A 16,236-nucleotide genomic window follows, 5' to 3' on the forward strand; every position below is an offset into this window, starting at 1 on the left:
GGAGAGTGTGCACAAGCAAGAGCAGAAGCCAATGAAGCCAAAAATTTAGCTGGGTCAGTAGATCACAGTGAAGCACTTATCACTTCTAAGCAGTATTATATCTGTACTATAGGGTATTTAGGTAGCTGTTGACAATAACCACCTACAATAATCAACACATTAGCATAATATGATGGGTTGGGCAGTAAGCTTAGGGCCGAAACTCCAAAATACTGTCAGACAAAAGCCTCAAGTCTTAATTACAAACACACTAGCCCTTTTATTTACTTTATTTTGGGGGGATTGTTTAGATAGGATCATTTTCTTTACATTTATCTATTGCGCATGAGCGTGTGCCATTGACTGAACACATGGGAAGGTCAGAGGACAACCTGCCGGACTTGGTTCTTTCCTTCTTCCCTGCGGACACTGGTGACCGAACAAAGGTCGTCAGGCTTGGCAGCAAGTGCCCTCTGCAGATCAGGTTGGCAAACTCACCGAGATCCACCTGCCTCTGCCAACCGTCAATACTGCTTCGTCCTCACTTGCTTCTTTAGAAGCCAGTTTGCACTACTCCACTGCAGTCTTCTGCAAATAGAAAACTTCAGTGTAACCTGATCGTACACAATAGGCACTAACTCAAAGGCGGATAACACATAACCAAGTGAGTGGCATTTTCTTGCAAAAAGACGGATTAACTCCTCAGTTATAAGAGATCTTACATTATATAATTCCAAAGAATGTTTTCCTTCAGGCACCGGCCTATAATCCCTGCCGTCCAGAGGTGAGAGTAGGGGGATCTGGAGTTCAAAGTCATCCTCTAACCTCTGTCAGTTCCTGGACAACTCGGGTTATGACATTCTGTTCTCCCCCAATCTTCCCCAAACCCCAAGTCGCAGAAACCACACAGAGGTTTAAAACAATACACCCAATCTGGATGGAAGGCCAGACAGTCACGTCCTCCAATTATTAAATGCACACGTGCCCTCGGTCAGCAATCTCAGCACTTCTGAGGGTGCAGCAAGGGGGGGGGGGGATTGGAAGTTCAAGGTCATCCTTGGCTACCCGCGAATTCAAGGCCAAGCAGGCGCACTGGCTGTTTTAAAATAGTAAATGAAATAAATCCGTTCCTTGGGTTTATTTTAGATTTATTTAAAGTAACGTTTGAAGCCGTATATCTCCAACATCTATCAGCGATTAAAAAAACAAAACAAAAGACACCTAGGGGCCGACCATTGTTGAAAAAAAAAGCGTTCTTTTTTCCCCAGTCTTTTCTAGTTAACTACTCTCCAGAACGGTCCTCGTGGACACAGGAGTCAACACACCCAAGAAAATAACACCCAGAAACTTATAGGGACAATGGAGGCTGCGGCGTGAACCCTCACCAGCTCCAATGAACCCGCAAACTCAGACCGTAAACGCCCAAACCCTACTGCGCAGCCTCGTGACCTCTCCCCGTTCGCCCCGCCCCTTCGCCTTACTCCCTTCCCAGGCCCAGCATGCACCGCGTCGACCTTTTCTTTGCGAGTGACCCCCTGCTTTCGGCGCCTTCCCAATGACAGGAGGCGCGGAGCATTATGGTCCCGCGGGCCGGAGAGAGGCGGGACACCGGAAAGAAAAAGCAAAAGACCAGTGCGAGCCGGCAGGGAGGACCCGGCGCATGCGCACGGGCAGCGGCAGGGCCGGAAGGGGCGTGGCACAGTCTACGGCAAGCGCATTGGGGCGGGGCCTCGAGGCCTCGAGGCCTTGGCGCGGAGTCCCCGAGGCGGGCGGGGAGGGGGCGGGCTAAGGGTGCGGGCGGAGGAGGAAGTGTCATGGCGTCGGGCCGTGGAGCTTCTTCTCGCTGGTTCTTTACTCGAGAACAGCTGGAGAACACGCCGAGCCGCCGCTGCGGAGTGGAAGCGGATGAAGAGCTGTCGCACCGCCAGCAGGCGGCCAACCTCATCCAAGACATGGGACAACGTCTCAATGTGTATCCTTTTCCTGGTTGCGGCCCTGCGTCCCTCACGCCCCGGTCGCGCTCGCCGGTGACCGGGCCTAGTGTCCCGCGAACATGGCGCCGCCGCCTCTGCCTGCTTCTGGCCTCGGGAAAGAGAGAGGCACAGAAAACGTGGCCCAGGGCTGCGGTAGCGAGCCCGAGAAAGGGGGGATGAGTCGGGGAAGGCAGGTCCGGAGTCCGCGTTGTGTAACCTGTGCCGGGAAGCGCGTGATGCGGTGGGGATAGGCACTGCCGCCCGGCGAGGGGCATCCGCGATGAGCGAAGCCAAGGGGCGGCCCCTTCCACCTCTTTGAAAGTCGGAAAAGGCTTTGAGACGTAGGACGGCCCCAGATGTTTCACAGAAAGCTTTTTCCAAGGCTTCCTTGCCGGCTCCCGGGTTGCTCTCCTGCGCTGTGAGAACGCATGGAGATCTTTCATATTCTTTGGGTGTGTGGCGCGCGCCTTTCGACTATTTTATTTCTACTATACAAAGCTGTAGCCATTGCAAGTAATTCCCGGGCGCTCTTTGCGTAGTAATTTGGCATCAAACCTGGTCTCTCTTCATCAGACTTTTTATGTACTTACAGGTTGGGGGTTGGATTTTGAGTAACTGTTTCGAAAGGAATTACAAGGGGATTTTCCATCCAAATTGATTAAGGTTTTAGAAATATTTTTCTCAGATTATGTCCTAAATGTTGCATCCCAGATCTCAGCTTACAATAAACACTGCGATTGTTTATATGCACAGGTTTTATATGCATCATTCTTTCACCAAATTCAACAGAAATGTAAGTACTGTTTTATTGTCTTAATCGCCGAATGTTAAAGTGAATAAATAATGTAGAAAAAAAATTGATCATTGGTCTTACTGTGGATTTAGTGTTTTGAATTTACTGTAAATGTGAGTTATGTAATAGACATTTTGTCTCAAATGCCAAGGTGTGTGTGTGTGTGTGTGTTTGTGAATTTTATTGATTAAACTGTAAGGCTCGGTGTTAACCTCTACCAGACCTTCTGAGACAGGAAAAAAAAAACCCCTAACAACAAACAATAACTTGGCTTTGCTCGTTTGTTTTTGGTTTTTTGTTGTTGTTGTTTGGCTTTTGGTTTTCTAGGGTCTTACTGGGTAGCTCTCAATGTCCTGAAATTCATTATGTAGACCTGGCTGGCCTTGAACACAAGTAGACCCTGCTTCTGCCTGTGTAGTACCAAGCTGCTGGGAGTGGGGAGTGGATAACAAACATTTCTTACTCAAAAATGCAGCAGTGTGTTATTCTGTCAAACTTTGCAGAGTGAGTGATTTCTATTAGAATAATTTCAGTAAACACGTACAGAATAGTCTGGGCCTTTCTTGTCCTTGGGGAGGCTGCTTCTTAATTGCACAGGAGTTGTTGTTTCCAGCGTTGTGAATTGAGGCTTGTGTAAACGTTGCTTTGAAGTGCTACTTTGAAAGGGCAGACTGTTGAGAGGAGTCCTTCAGTTTTGAGTGCAGTAGACCTGTGGGATATAGCTCTTGTACTGGTCTTGAATATAATGTGCATATATGCTTATAACCAGGTGGCTATTTTAATTAATTGATGTTTGTTTACTTTGGGAGCATATCACTGTGTAATGCAAACTGGCCTCAAACTCAGAATCCTCCTGCCTCAGCTCCCCTGAATGCTGGAATTACAGGCCTGACTTGCTATCAAAGTTATGAACTGATGTTTGCTCTTTTCAAAGTAACATGCTATGCGGTTTTTTTAGTCCCCATTTCCGTGGGTGTTAGGAATGTATAACCCCACACACACACTTTAATTTCTCCGTTTATTGAAGTTCTGATAGTGTTTTTCTGAAAGGTACATATAAGAAAATGAGCCGCATAAGGGCTTCTGTTGGTTGCGGGATAGTCATTAGGGTCTCAGTTGCTAAACTTTATTGCATTGTTAACTTTGAAGTGGCAGAAATTTCAAGATTTAGATAATTCCTCCTTTAAGTTATCTGAAATCTAACTCGGTTTATCAAATTTGCAAATAGTTTTTTTAGATGGTGCATATTTTTAGTACATTTGGGTCTCTCGTAGTCTCATCCTTGCCCTTTTAATATGCTTGAGTCTTGCTCTTTCCTGAGATTATTTTGTATCATTCTTAGTTGAACAATGGTGTTGTAGAGGAGAATCTATTAGTAATGATGCTTAGACTAAGACAATCAAGTTTTTATTTCAATCTCTCGAAAAGTAGCAGTGAATTTGGCTTTTTAAAAGTAGTCCTAGATAATGATGGTAGAAACTACGAGTCAAATTGTGGAAATTCTTTTTGGTGAGTGACTTTACTTTTCTATTTTCAGTAAAAGATTTTACCACAAGGCTCTGCTTTATGAGCCCTCCCTCTGTTTCAGTGGCATGGTTGGAGTGCTTTAAACAAACATCTTTCCCAAAGGTAGAATCTGTGTCCTCAGATTGTTTTAATTAAGTCCAGGTCATCTGCATTCTTGCTTTCACAAGCATTTTTACTGACAAAGCCATTCAATATTTTTATTACTGTTCTTATTCTCTTACGCATATTAAGGCATACTTGAGCACTTTATACTGAGTCTTCCTTAGCAGGATAATTGAAATGCCATCTGTTTGGAGAATCAGCATTGTCTCTCTTTGTTAGACTTCTTTCTTGCTTCTGTTTTTGCAGCATCAAAGGTGGTTTTAATATTTATTGTTATTGTGCCCTTGCATCATAGCCTCAGTAGTCCTCCCCGCACCTGGTCCTTTAGTGATGAGCTCAGATTGAAGGTCAGCCTTGTTTAAATTACTATTCTCCTACATTCTTGAGAACCTTTTTCTTAGAAGGTTATAATCAAGTGTCATATTAAGGAAAAACACAAAGTATCATTTTTAACCCAGTGGGATAAGAAACTCAGGTGCTTGGGCAAGCTGGTCTTAAACTGTCATGTGTCGGTGATACTAAGATATCTTTCGATGTTCAGTGCTTCATTTTAGTGTCTGAAATTGACAGGTCTGAAAGTGAAGAAGCATTTGTTAATAATTAAATTAATTATTTAAGAATTGGGAGGCAGAGGCAGGCGGATATCTGTGAATTTGAGGCCATCCTGGTTTGCAGAGTGAGTTCCAGGACAGGCTCCAAAGCTACAGAGAAACCCTGTTTTGAAAAAGCAAACAAAAAAAAAAGAGGAGAAGAATAAGTGACTGAATACAGCTTAAGAATAAACCTACCTTTAGGACTGGTAAATAAAGAATAATCCTCCTTGGATCGAGCTCAAGAGAAATGTAGTGGTCTGGTGAGGTGGCTCGGCAGGAAAGGCACTTGCTGATGAGCCTGATGACCGAATTTGATCTATGGGACCCACATACTAGAAAGCTCTTACTCCCTCCACACACACAAATAGAATAAATATATAAAAGAATATTTTAAAGAACTTTTTATTTTATATGTATGGGTGTTTTGGCTGTATATGTGTCTGTACCACATGCATGCCTTTTATTTGTGGAGTCCAGAAGAGGGCATTGGATTCTCTGGAACTGGATTGTGAGTGGTTGTGAGCCACCGTGTGGATACTGTGGATTGAACCTGGGTCCTCTAGAGAAGAGCAAGTGATCATAACCACTAAGCCATCCCTCCAGCCTCATTTTTTTTTTTTTAAAGATCAGTTTAGTAAAGTGTAACAGCACCTAGCCCAGATGTTTCTCTGAAGTATAACCTGAGGTCACAGCCTTGCTTTATCCATCTTAAAGACTGACCAACTTCTCTTAGAAACAGTCTATTCTTTAGTTAGTTTTGCTCATTACAGGGTTTCTCTTGCACCAGCCTCTCAAGTGCTGGGCTTCTGAAGTGGCCACCACACCTGGTTAGTTGAGCAAATTAAAGATGCCTTTGTTTCTGGCCAAGTCCATGAGTTCCCTTAGCATCAGGTTATAAAGATTATGCCTTTTTGAAGTATCTCCATTTGTTGTCTAGCACCTTTGCAATTGGTATGCTTCTTTTTTTAATGATTTATTTTTATTTTTTATGTGTATTCTCTGTGAGAGTGTCTGATTACTTAGAAATGGAGCTATAGACAATTGTGAGCCGCCCTGTGGATGTTGGGAATTGAACCTGGTTTCTCTGGAAGAGCAACTAGTGCTATTAGCTTCTGAGTCATCTCTCCAGCCCATAGTATGTTTCTTTACCTTTCTAGAGCTCTTGCAGTTAGAACCACCTATAATATGCAGACTTCAAGGCATTGAGTCCTGTTGAAGGACCCAAGGGTGAGTTAGGTGGCTAGTAATCTTCTGGAATGATTGTATTGACTTACGAGAATACATCAGGTTCATAGTTTAGTTTTATTTATACATGTTCACTTGATCTCCAGCTGCACAAGACAAGTCTGCATCTGCTTATGCTAAATCTGCTTGTGCTAAATGGGGCCGGGTGACCCTATACTCACACTGGTCTTGGAGTGACTATGTTGCCTGGGATGGTCCCCAAGTCACAGACCTTCTACCTCAGCCTCCTGTTATGCTAAAATTTTATTTTTGCTTTCTTGTTTACAATAATAGTTATGCTTCTAAGTGGCTTCATTTTAAATTAGTGAGTGTCACTGGAATCACAAAGGCAGTCTTACTGAATTCCTTTACCTCCTGGTTGATTTGGAGGAGGCTGTTCTTTTTTTTTTCCTACCAATGAAATTTTTTTTAAAAAAATTTCCCCCTCCTCCGAGCCTCCCATTTTCCTCCCACTCTTCTCCCCCTCCCTCCACTTCTCTCCCCCTCCCTCTCCAGTCCAAAGAGCAGTCAGGGTTCCCTGCCCTGTGGAAAGTCCAAGGTCCCCCCCCCCCCCATCCAGGTCTAGGAAGGTGAGCATCCAAACTGGCTAGGCTTCCACAAAGCCAGAACATGAAGTAGGATCAAAACCCAGTGCCATTGTCCTTGGCTTCTCATCAGCCCTCATTGTCCGCCATGTTCAGAGAGTCTGGTTTTATCCCATGCTTTTTCAGTCCCAGTCCAGCTGGCCTTGGTGAGTTCCCAATAGATCAGCCCCACTGTCTCAGTGGGTGGGTGCACCCCTCACGGTCCTGACTTCCTTGCTTATGTTCTCCCTCCTTCTGCTCCTCATTGGGACCTTGGGAGCTTAGTCCGGTGCTCCAGTGTGGGTCTCTGTCTCTATCTCCATCCATCGCCAGATGAAGGTTCTATGGTGATATGCAAGATATCAGTATGGCTATAGGAAAGGGTCATTTCAGGTTCCCTATCCTCAGCTGCCCAAGGAACTAACTGGGGACATTGCCCTGGGAGTCCCTCTAGGTTCAAGTCTCTTGCCAACCCTAAGATGGCTCCCTTAATTAAGATATGTGCTTCCCTGCTCCCATATCCACCCTTCCTTTATCCCAACCATCCCATTTCCCCAAGTTCCCCCCATCCTCCCCTTCTCACTTTTCTCTCCCCATCTCCCCTTACCCCCATCCCACCCCACCCCCAAGATCCCAATTTTTTGCCCGGCAATCTTGTCTACTTCCCATATCCAGGAGGATAACTATATGTTTTTCTTTGGGTTTTCCTTCTTATTTAGCTTCTTTAGGATCACAAATTATAGACTCAATGACCTTTATTTATGGCTAGAAACCAATTATGAGTGAGTACATCCCATGTTCATCTCTTTGGGTCTCGGTTACCTCACTCAGGATAGTGTTTTCTATTTTTATCCATTTACATGCAAAATTCAAGAAGTCATTGTTTTTTACCGCTGAGTACTCTTAATATGTATATATTCCATACTTTCTTCATCCATTCTTCCATTGAAGGACATCTAGGTTGTTTCCAGGTTCTGGCTATTACAAATAATGCTGCTATGAACATAGTTGAACAAATGCTTTTGTTATGTGATAGGGCATCTCTTGGGTATATTCCCAAGAGTGGTATTGCTGGGTTCTGGGATAGGTTGATCCCGAATTTCCTGAGAAACCGCCACACTGCTTTCCAAAGTGGTTGCACAAGTTTGCATTCCCACCAGCAATGGATGTGGGTACCCCTTAGAGGAGGCTGTTCTTTATCAAGGAGCACTGCTCCTTTCTTGTATTTCTCTGTAGAACATGCCTGTTGGCTGTAAGGGTGGGGTGTTTTGTTTGGGGACTTTACTCACTGTTACATCACTGGTGCCTAGAGGAGCCCTCAGAAGAGGTTCTCTGAATTAGACTGTCAGAGAGACTTGGTCTTGGTTCACAGGTCTAGTAAATGTGTCACCTTCATTTTCTTTATATAAATACACTCCCCACATAGATGCATTTAAAGCAGTGCTTCTCAACCTTCCTAATGCTGCAACCGTTGAATACAATTCATCATGTTGTGGTGGCCCCCAACCTTAAAATTAATTACTTTTATTGCTACCTCATAACTGTAACTTTGCAACTTTTATGAATTGAAATGTAAATATCTGTGTTTTCTGATGGTCTTAAGTGACCCCTGTGAAAAAGGGTCATTCAACAACCCCCCAAAGGGGTTTTTGCCCACAGGTTGAGAGCTGCTGGTTTTAAGTATTTCGTTATTAAAAGTTATAGATGTGTAGTAAATGAAACAGTAGAACAGGGACATAATAAATCTTCCTCTGCCTTATAGTATTAGCTTCTAACCATTTGGGGGCCTCCTTTCTGAAATATTTTTGCATATATGACTGTGTGTGTGTGTGGCATCACAGAAGTTTCTCTTTTCCCCGTAGTTCTTAGCTCTAGCACACAGCGTTAAGATGGAACACACAGACTTGGATTTTAATTCCTAGAAGATGTGCTGTATAGTTGTTACCTTTTGCAGTTGTAATGTTATACCCAAATCCGTGGGTCCCCACAAAAGCCAACAAAGGAGACCGAGTCCCATATGTAAAAGCAATGAGCTTTTATTTTAATCAAGTTTGCAAACTCGGTCTCTCTGCACGTCCAACGTATTGGAATATCCAGAGAGCCCCGAACTCAATTAGAATTGGGTTTCTTTAGTAGTAAAGGTGGGAGTGAGGTCTGAGGTTCAGGACCCCTGATTGGCTGACATTTGTGTAGGGGTGTCCTGGTGAAGTGCCCTGGCAGGTGCTCCCATCTACAGCGGTTGGAATGTCAGGCATTTCCTTTGAATGGTCTGCTCTTGGGTGGGGGTCGGGTAATCTCAGTTTGTGGTGTTTTCCTGCTACCAGGTATTGCTTCAGGGTAAACTACTGAGACTCAGGCCTTTATTTAAAGTTATTGAAGGCCAGAGTCCCAGGTGATAATAGTTGGAAGTAAAGAACTTGCTTTGAGTGACTTGCCCAGATTTAGATTATCATGGCTGGCCCCCACAGTAAGAATTCAACTCAGGGCCTCAAACATACTAGACATGTGTTAATCTAACTGAGCTGCCTCCCAAGGTAGGAGGTATTATTTTGTAAGATGGCATCAGGAGGCATTGTGTATCAGTTTTGTCCTCCAGGAGATGTTTGTTGTTGCTGGGGTGAGTGGGTGTGGGGTTATTACTGGTGTCTAGTGCACAGAAGCTGGGAATGCTCTTCAACAGTTTATAAACACAAAGGGCTGCAGCTGAGCCACCTCCTCTGGGGGGAGGGGCAGGGGCGATTTCACTAGTCCTGAAATTGAACAATTCCGGATTAACTTAAAAAATTGAGTGGAAAGGGGCAAAGTGAATGTCAATGAAAGCTCTGTTAACTCCACTAAATTAATTGCAGGTTCATGTCATTTCTTATAATAAATCATTACATGTGCTATTCTCCAAGGACCATAATATGTACATGATTTCTGTTTTTTAAATTAAGGACTCTAGGGACAGTTTGGTATTTCTAAAATTTTAACTTTAAAGTTAGTCTAACAATAGACACTGCCTTCATGAACTACTGTGTTACAAAGCTTATTTGAGCATGCTCCACATTTCTTGTTAGAAAGGTATTTGTACTTGTCTTTTAATTTTGTTTATTGTAAATTTGTTAGTCAAATATCAATTTAATTTTGCTCTCATTATCTTCTGGTTTATTTAATGATTTCATGAAAGGGGTTTTTTTTTTCTTTGTTGAGACAGGGTTTCTCTGTGTAGCCTTGGTTGTCCTGGAACCCAAACCAGACTGGCCTTATATAGAAGGTTTTTCCCATACTATTCTGAAGAGGGACTTCTCTTAATCCTTAGATTGTGTGTGTGTGTGTGTGTGTGTGTGTGTGTGTGTGTCCCCTAAACACTTATTTGTTGTTGGTGTCCTCTTTCTTTTTTTCATGCAAATAAGGAAGATAGGAATCATGAAGGTTAAATTTCTTGTCTGGAAGTCACTCTGCTACAGTGACAAAAACAAGACTAACTCAGATGTGAACTCCATATCTTAGGTATCTGCTTTTGGAGGCATCTTTGTAACCCTGAAATTTCCCACTGAAAGCACTGTCAAAGGCATTGTTAATGTTTTAACTATGAGGTTACTGTACAAAGTATGCTAATAATAAAGATGTAAAGCTGGTTGCTTGGGCATTCATTTACAAAACAGCAGGACCAATGTTCTACAGATTGAGATCATAACAATGTGACAAGCAAAAATGGGTTTTGCCATTTTTCTTGTAAATATAGACGGTGTAAATAGTGGTGTCCCTTAAGGAAGTATCCCAGTAGGAGAGAAGAAAATTACCTAAAGGTTAGAAGTCTGATGTGAAGTGACTAGGAACAAGTAATTTGAACTGGTTAATACTGGTGAATGTTTGCTTTATCTTTCTGGATTGAAACTGGGAGGTCAGATAGGCACTAACCGAAGGTGGCTATGTGACACATAAAATGTGGTGATTGCACTAGGAAACTGGTTTGTAATGGATTAATTACAGAACTCAAGCAGTATGAAATAATTCCTACTTTTGTTTTAATAGGCCTATATTTTATCTTGTTGAAATAGTAACATCTGAATTGAGATACTGTATCACTGTAAAATGCCTCATTTTAGAGGCCTAAAATAGGACAGAAATATAAACTATCAGATTTAACAAGTTTTATATTGATCTTAGGATATTGAGCTAAGATCATCTTATCTGAATTAATTTTATTTTTAAGTGGTTTCCAAGTGTCTTGTTATTTGTGGGTGAGTTTTTCTGTTTAATAAGTCTGTTTTAGCCTGTAGATACTGGTGTATCAACCCAAACTGTTGGAGCTCAGCTGTAGTGTAGGAACATCTGTGCACTAAAACTAATTTTAAAATGGAAGTTTTCTAAATGGGAAAGATTATTATTTTCTGCTTAAATCTGAAGATAGTGAAAACTGATAAATGAGTTGTGCATGAAAAAACAACTTGGAGGACACAATACCAATTTACAGTATTTTCTTCCTATTCAAAAGAAACTGCCCCATAGCAAGTATTCACCAGCCCCTTCCCTCTATGCAGATCTAGTTAGTGCTAAAATTAATTTTATTTTCGAAGAGCTGCCTGTGGTGTGGCATCATTGGAACTTGTTTCCTCTCACTGCTGACTGTTTGATCTGTCATGTGCCTGCTCTGGCACTCCTGTCAGGTAGTGGACATTTGCTTTGTTTCACTTGTCAGCTTTATGAAGAGCAGTGTGTTAATTCTGGACTTCAGTGTCTTCGATAGCTTCTTGAAGCACATTTCAAGGAACCTTCCAAACTGTTGTCTAAAGTAGTCACACCATTTTACCTTCTCAAATTTTGTTTGAGAGTTCTAGTAGCTCCACATTTCAGGGGCCTGGGGCTTTATGTGTATATGTATTATTTATATAAATATTCTATATTTATTGTGATTTTTCACTTTCTTGACAATATTATTTGTAACATAAGCATCCAGTTCATTTATTTTTAGTTTTTTCTGTGCTTGTGTTCATGTAATATTGGTGTCATATGGGAAAACCCCTTTAGGATCACTAATATTTGTGGTTTTGATCTTTGGTTTTGTTTTTAATTTTTAAGAATTTATTTTGTGTCCTCTCCTTGGTAGCCATTTGTTGCCCACTTTCCTTGCTCTTGCCCTGTCTGCAGAGTGTGTGTAAGTGGGAGTTTGCAATGCTCGCTCTTGCTCAGGCCCATCTTACTTATATTAGTCCAGTGTTTTATCTACGTTGTAACAGTTGATAAGGACATTCCTTAAAAAAATATGTGGATACAGGCCTGGAATTTCAGCACTTGGGAGGTGGAAGCAGGCACATATGCAGTTCAAATTCTTGATCTAAAAGTTGGAGGCCAGCTCTGGCTACAATGAGACCCTGCCTCAAAAGGCAAACAAAAAAAGTAAAAAGTGGGGGGCTAGATTTAATTTCAGTATGGAAAATAACTGAATAAATAAATAATATGAAAATAAATTTTATTTTGCTCAATTAAACAGAATATTTATTTGCTGTAGGGTCTCATGTGTCCCAGAATCGCTTTGAATTTATTATGTAGCTGAGAATAACCTTGAACCTTTGATCTTCCTGCTTTTGCCTCCCAAGTGATTGGAGTATAGACATGGACTGCATATCTGGCTTTTATTTCTGTTACAGATTGAGCTCTTAGGCTTTTGACACTTTTTCAGTTCATTATTGTATATGATGTAAAGTAAATGTTTTTCTTTTTTTTTTTTACGTGTTACTATACAGTTATCCCAGTTCAATGTGTTATGTTTGCCTTTATTATCTCATAGACTTTTAGATATTCTACACAAGCCAGGTGAAGTGTCCACTTTTGGTAGCACTAGTGAGACTTTATCAGAATCTCTGCTCCCACCCCAGCCATACACTTAGAGTGTGAGTCTCCCAAGTTGGGTTTGTATTTGTTTGGCTTGGTTTTGTTTCTAAGATTGTTTCTCCTGATACTTTATTTCCATATGAATTTTAAGATCAGTTTGTCATTTAGGTTTGGAAAGCTCTTTATTGTTGTCTAAGATTTGGTTTTTTTTATGTATATGGGTGTTTTATCTTCATATATTACATGTACTACCTGTGTACTTGGAGGCCAGAAGAGGGCATCAGGTCTCCTGCAACTAAAGTGACAGACTGTGAGATACTATATGGGTGCTGGGAATCAAACCTGTGGTCAGTGTTCTTACACTGCTGAGCCATCTCCAGTCCTATGTGGTTTTGCTCATCAACTGTAGGCTGGTGGGATCTGTATCTGTTACAGGAGACAGCTATGAAATTCCACCTAGCCTTCAAAGTATAAGCTAATGTTTTTCATTTTTCTTAGAAATAGATTTATAGTGTTGAAATACTCCCCACTACACAACTTTTCAGATGACAGATTGTGAAGCATATTAAATATATTGTTTATAGTACTCAGTCTATAAACATCAGTCCTTATTTTCTGTGCTGCTTTTCAACAATATTGAATAGTAATTTTTAGCCTATTAAACCAACTACCTTTTAAATGTAATGATTTGTTCCAAACTGAAGCTTATTTTAAATCAATGTGAATTTTTTTGTGACAGTATCTTGTGTATAATTATATGAATGAGGAAACAACAGAAGCTAGACCAAGTCACGATGCTTTCTGATTCTGTTGCCAGGGCCTCTTACAGGAGAAATAAGGTCGTGAGCACTTTCTAACATACTGCAAACAGTATTGGTTCAATTGGTTCAGACTTAGAAATCTTTCCTATGGTAAAAAATGGGCATTTTGGCTAGTTCCAATATTTCTGTTTGTGAGTTTTCCCTTGCCTTTCCTAGTATTGAAGTTCTACTTCTACCCTTAATCTGAGGCCTTTCTGTATGTGTTTACTCCTTTTCCTGAAGTATTTATAGTCTCTGCCAAGTGCTTTTCCAGTTTTTAGCTGTGATTAGAGCCAAGTGAGTATTTATTAATGCAACCTTCTTTAAAGGCACTAAAAAAACAGCTTTTCTAATTTCAGTAAGGGTGGCAGAGATCAGATAATATACAGGGGAGTGAATTAAAAGAACAAGGGAGGAGTGTCCTCCTTACTCTGGGAGCTTTAGAATATAGCACAACCGATTAGGGTGAGCCTGCTGCTAGTTTATTTGCAAATTTGGCAACCTAGGCTCTATGGGACTTTTCTCAATCCGTCCATTTAGTTGTGGCATTCATACTCATCAAGACTTATAAATCAGCGAGGACCAAATGGAGTCCTTTGAAACTTCCTACAACTTAGTAATTAACCCAACCTTCTGTTAATTCAATTGACTTTGCCTCCAACCATCAAACTTGAAGCTAGCATTGGAGTGAAGAATCTTGTCAACAGTGAGAGGGTGTTAATGGCAGAGAGGGGAAAGAGCAGGAGAAGAGCAGATGGAGGAAGACTCAGACGAAGATGTAGGAATAAAAACACATAAAGGAACAGGCCAAAGGGAGCGAGGAGTGTGAATATGAATCATTGAAGTGTCAGTATCTCAGTGCTTAAATAGACTTAGGTCTTCAGCAAACCCTTTGAAAAATTGAGTTTAACTTGAAGCAAGAAAGAAGGGCATTTTAAACATAAGCTTCTTTTCAATTTAAAATCAGCACTAACAGTGCACAGTTTTTTGATCTCACATAGTAAAATCTCAGTCATGTTCCTATGGAGTACTTACTACCCAAAGTGCCTTGCATATATTAGTTGTATTCTCACCACAGCAATATAAACTGGTTCTAGTTCCTGAGCCACAGAATAATTTTCCTGTGCTACTCAGATAACAGTGAGGATTGCAGTGAGACAGTCTGGCTACTTGGCTACAGCTGACTTAATCACCTCTCCTCTCATCTCCAGTATTTATATGATACATTTTCTGTGAAAATTTGTCCTGGTTTGAAAGGGGGAGGGGGGCTGGACATGATGGTACAGTGCACTCTAGTTCCACCCTTCAGGAGGCAGAGGCAGGCAGATCTATGAGTTTGAGGCCAGCCTGGTCTACACAGTGAGTTCCAGGACAGCTACGTAGTGAGACCCTGTCTCAAATGAACAAACAATGTATAAATAATCAACTTCCTTGCACTTTTCTTTAGCTGGAGTAATTTGAGAGTTTCTTGAACTGGATATTAGAACACTAAAGTGTAAGTGCCTCTCTCCAGTGAACTGAATCAGTTCCTGTTTGGTCACCGAAACCAAACTATCTGTACTTCTTAATAATGTTATTAATTCTTTGGCTTTAAACCATGTTAACATTGCCAGAGAATGTTGGCAGCTTTCAAAAGTTTGCTCAGCCTTGAACACTACAGGGGCTGCTATTAATGCTTCTGTTGCCCACAACCTCAGAAATTCTTCTAAGCTGCCCAGAAGTCAGTCTTCCATATGGAAAGCAGTAGTACCTGGTATGATCACCTCCCTTAGTCAACCTTAAAATTAAAGCCTCAGGTCCTGTTACCAGTTATCTGTCTAAAAAGGTGTTTGATTTTGTTGTGCAGCCCTGGTGGGGTAAGATGTCTGTGAGCTGTAGAGGTGTAGGATGGAGTTAGTGGGTTTTCCAGGAACTGGGAGGAGTGTTGGGTTTAGTATTGTACTGCAGAAGAAGACAAGACTTACGGTGTTTATGGGGGCCAAAAAGACTTCCATGAGAAAGTATTGGTGTCCAAACCAAAGATTCCTGCCTGACTCCTTGTATGCTTCATGTTTTAAAAAGCAGTGTAGCGCTTTGGAATGCATTTGAGGCTGTCTTATCTTCTAAGGAGAAAAGTTGCAGAGTTTGAGAGTGATGTGGGTTCTATATTTATTTTTTTTTTCCCCGAAACAGATTTTCTGAGTGTAGTCTGAGTTGTCCTGGCATTCAATCTGTAGACGAGGCTGGCCTCCCTAGTACTGGGATTCAAGGTGTGAGCTACCACCATCCAGCTATCTTTGTTTTCTTTTTTTTTTTATTTGTGTGTGTGTGTGTGTGTGTGTGTGTGTGTGTGTTGTTTTTCTTGCTAGTGTGAAGAGAATGGGGAGATACAACGATTGGGAATTGTGTTTAAGCAAATAGGAGAACTTCTGTAGTTGGGAAGGAGATTTAAATCTGCCTTGGTTTTTTTTTTTTATTTGGATCTCTATTGCTTTCCTCTTCTTGTTATTATTAGCATTTGAAGGCTACATTACCTAGCTGTTCCCCTTCTAGATTATATGCAAGATTAAGAATGCAAGACTGTGGGGAAGCACTTACCTTTGTTTTATTGAGGAGCTTTGAGAGTTATTGAACACACAAATTGTAGTAGAAACCAAAGTTCAATGTGGTAGCATACCCCTTTAATCCCTTTGCTCAGAAGTCAGAGGCAGAGGATCCCTTGAGAGACCAGCCAAGATTACATTGTGAGACTGTCTCAAGTTCTACAGAAAAAGAGTTTCTCAAAATCATTTCTACTCTATTTACTCTAGTGCTAATACAGTTAAGCTGGAAAAGTCCCCTTCAGATCCACAGTCCAATATGGAT

At 41.4% G+C, this 16,236-nt stretch overlaps 1 protein-coding gene across 3 annotated transcripts in view; it reads left to right on the forward strand.

Annotated features, from left to right (window-relative positions):
• Positions 1-1,755: 1,755 nt before the first annotated feature.
• Positions 1,756-16,236, forward strand: part of Ccnt2 (cyclin T2) — a 31,972-nt gene continuing 17,491 nt past the window's right edge. For 2 of the 3 annotated variants that reach the window (XM_041648195.1, XM_041648196.1), the window contains exons 1-2: positions 1,756-1,951; positions 2,664-2,745. In XM_041648195.1, the coding sequence (XP_041504129.1) occupies positions 1,794-1,951; positions 2,664-2,745 (240 nt within the window). In that variant the 5' untranslated portion in view covers positions 1,756-1,793. Of the gene's footprint in view, positions 1,952-2,041; positions 2,405-2,663; positions 2,746-16,236 lie in introns of those variants that run through there. The other variant, XM_041648197.1, reaches the window with a different exon arrangement.

This window comes from Microtus oregoni, unplaced genomic scaffold, assembly GCF_018167655.1.
Source record: "Microtus oregoni isolate MIOR12 unplaced genomic scaffold, Mior012 000003F_ref0000135, whole genome shotgun sequence".
Lineage (NCBI taxonomy): Eukaryota > Metazoa > Chordata > Mammalia > Rodentia > Cricetidae > Microtus > Microtus oregoni.